General features: G+C 51.5%; 1 protein-coding gene across 1 annotated transcript in view; it reads left to right on the plus strand.

The window, feature by feature from the left end:
• Nucleotides 1-1647: 1647 nt before the first annotated feature.
• The window catches only part of HOXB2 (homeobox B2), a 2539-nt gene continuing 1585 nt past the window's right edge, over nucleotides 1648-2601 (plus strand). Inside the window, exon 1 of the mRNA XM_014958970.1 lies at nucleotides 1648-2155. Within this exon, the coding sequence (XP_014814456.1) occupies nucleotides 1762-2155 (394 nt within the window). The 5' untranslated portion in view covers nucleotides 1648-1761. The remainder of the gene's footprint in view (nucleotides 2156-2601) is intronic.

Raw genomic sequence — 2601 nt, forward strand, 5'->3', positions numbered from 1 at the left:
ACTGCTCTTCGGCCTCGGCTTCGGCTTTAGATTTATTATGTGTTCCTCAGAAACCCTTTACCACCCACACAGATGCTTGAACTGACAAAAGTTTCTAGGCTTCTCCCTGCGTGAATGCAGCCCTGCCCGTCCCTCCCGGCTCCAAAATGGGAGAAATGGAGCTTGAACAAACAAACTACAAACCAGCCCCATTTCCATTCTGCAGCAGGAAGCTTAGATTTTATTTTTCTCCCTCCCCCCGAAATTGTTGCTTTCTAACCTTCTCGAATTCAGGGCCTTGGATTAAACTTTTCGAATCTTTCCTGGTTTAAGTAACCCTTGAGCAAAAGCCAAATTTCTTTGCTGAGTGAGTCAGGCCGAGCTGTCAAAAGTCTTTCGAGAAAAAAGATTGATCGTTTCTCTCTTCTTTTTGGTTTGTGTGGACCCGGGCACTTTAAAAGGGAAAAAAAAAATCTTCCTGGGAAATGTCTTTTTCGTTTTATTTATTTATTTTGTAAACTCTGGAAGTGGCGCTGTTTATTGGCAGTGGGGAAAAAGGCGGGGGGGGGGGGGGGGTGGGGGAGGGGGGTGGAGGCGGGGAAGGCGGCGGGTCGGGGAGGAGAGGTGCGAGCACCGCGCCCGCTCCGCCGCCGCGCAGCCAAAGATATCCGTGACCTTAAAACATGTTTGGCCTTTAAGAAAAGTGCAAAGGGTCCATTAAATCTGGCTTTAGGAGCAGAAAGATTACTCTTTTTCTTTAAAAGTAATTTAACCAGGTAAATCAGGGCGATTTAACTGTCCTTGGCTTGAAAGCTCACTTGATTTTCTAAGTGCTCCTGCTCAGACTCAGACACAAACCGCCGGACCAACCCCTCCTGCTGGCTTCAACTTCCCAAGCTCTGCAATGTGTGTATATATATATATATTTATATATGTATATATGATACGCAAATACACCCAGGCACCTCCGGCCTCGGTCGCCAGAGCCGAGATCCCAGCTCGCCCGCCGTTCAGGCTGCATTTCCCTGGCTGCCGGGGGGCACCTCGGGAGCGGGAGGGGGGGAAGAGGGGGGCAAAGGCCCTTTTCCCACGCCTGGTTTCCTCCCTCCTCGGGGGAACAAACTCCCGGGGGCTCAGGGAGAGCGTCTGGAGCTGCACGGAACAGGCAGGGCTGGCAGGGCAGGCAGGAGAAGGCAGGGCAGGCAGGAGAAGGCAGGACAGGCAGGAGAAGCCAGAGCAGGCAGGAGAAGGCGGAAGCAGGCAGGAGAAGGCAGGAGAAGGCAGGAGAAGGCAGGAGAAGGCAGGAGAAGGCAGGAGAAGGCAGGACAGGCAGGACAGGCAGGAGCTCCCTGCCCGCAGCCCCCGGCCCCGGCCAAGCCCCCCGACAGCATCCCCGCGGAGGGATGGCGGCAGAGGGGAGGGGGGGGTCGCTTTTCTGGGGATCTTCTCTCGCCTCTTTTTTTTTTTTTTTTTTTTTTTTTTTTTTTTTTTTTTTAATCAATTAAAGAAAATAATGCTTTCTGTTTGCCACCAGGCCCCGCCTGCCATTGGCCAGGGCTGGCCACGTGACCAGGAATTGGCTGCAATTTCGCCCCAGTCTGGAGTTTAATAGAGCAAGGTCCCCATACGCCTGTATTATCAGCAATATAACAATTATAAAAAGCCCGAGAACCATCATCATCACTGCCATAAAAACCGAGGCCCTCAGATTTCTTCCCCTCTCCCCCTCCTCCTTCCCTCTTCCCCCCTCCCGCTTTTTAAACCCTGGGCCCTGGAAAAGCCATGAATTTTGAATTTGAGAGGGAGATCGGGTTTATAAATAGCCAGCCTTCGCTCGCAGAGTGCCTGACGTCTCTTCCCGCTGTCCTGGAGACATTTCAAACTTCATCAATCAAGGACTCGACATTAATTCCTCCTCCTTTTGAGCAAACCGTCCTCAGCCTGAATCCTTGTTCCAGCAGCCAGGCAAGACCGAGGAGCCAAAAAAGAGCATCTCATGGCCTGCTCCAGCTCCAGCCCCAGCCTCCGGCACAGCCCGGCCCCTTGGCAGCGGAATTCCCCTGGATGAAGGAGAAGAAATCCTCCAAGAAAGCTACCCAGGCTCCAGCCTCTTCTTCCTCCTCTTCCCCCCCATCATCTTCCTCGGTGCCGGTCCCTGCCGCAGGATCTCCTGCAGGTTCGTATAATGAGGGGGTGAGGGGGTATTTGCTGAAATCGGAGAGGATCCGAATAATAAACAATGCCCCCCCCCACCTCCCCCACCCCAGAGCAGCTAAAAATAATGTACATCAGTTTAATTTATCCCAGGTCCCAACAGAAGGATCAGATTTTAAGCATTTAATGCTGTGGTTTCAAATCCAATTTTACAGTGTTCATCGTTTCAGAAGTGGCAGAATCCAAAGTGAGCTTTAAAAAAAAAAAAAAAAAAAGGAAGGAAAGGGTCAAAATTCCTCTTGTTCGCGAAGGTGGCAGAGAAGGAGGGTCCCTAAAGGAAGAGGCCAGGAAGCAAAATCCTTTCTCCTCCTTGGGACAAGGAGAGTGATTTTCAAAGCTCTTCCACAGTGGGAAGAGTTTAATTAAACATTTATTTTCTCCCGTAGCGGCTCCCCCCCCCCCCACCCC

This window comes from Calidris pugnax, unplaced genomic scaffold (genome assembly GCF_001431845.1).
Source record: "Calidris pugnax isolate Ruff unplaced genomic scaffold, ASM143184v1 scaffold335, whole genome shotgun sequence".
NCBI classification, from domain to species: domain Eukaryota; kingdom Metazoa; phylum Chordata; class Aves; order Charadriiformes; family Scolopacidae; genus Calidris; species Calidris pugnax.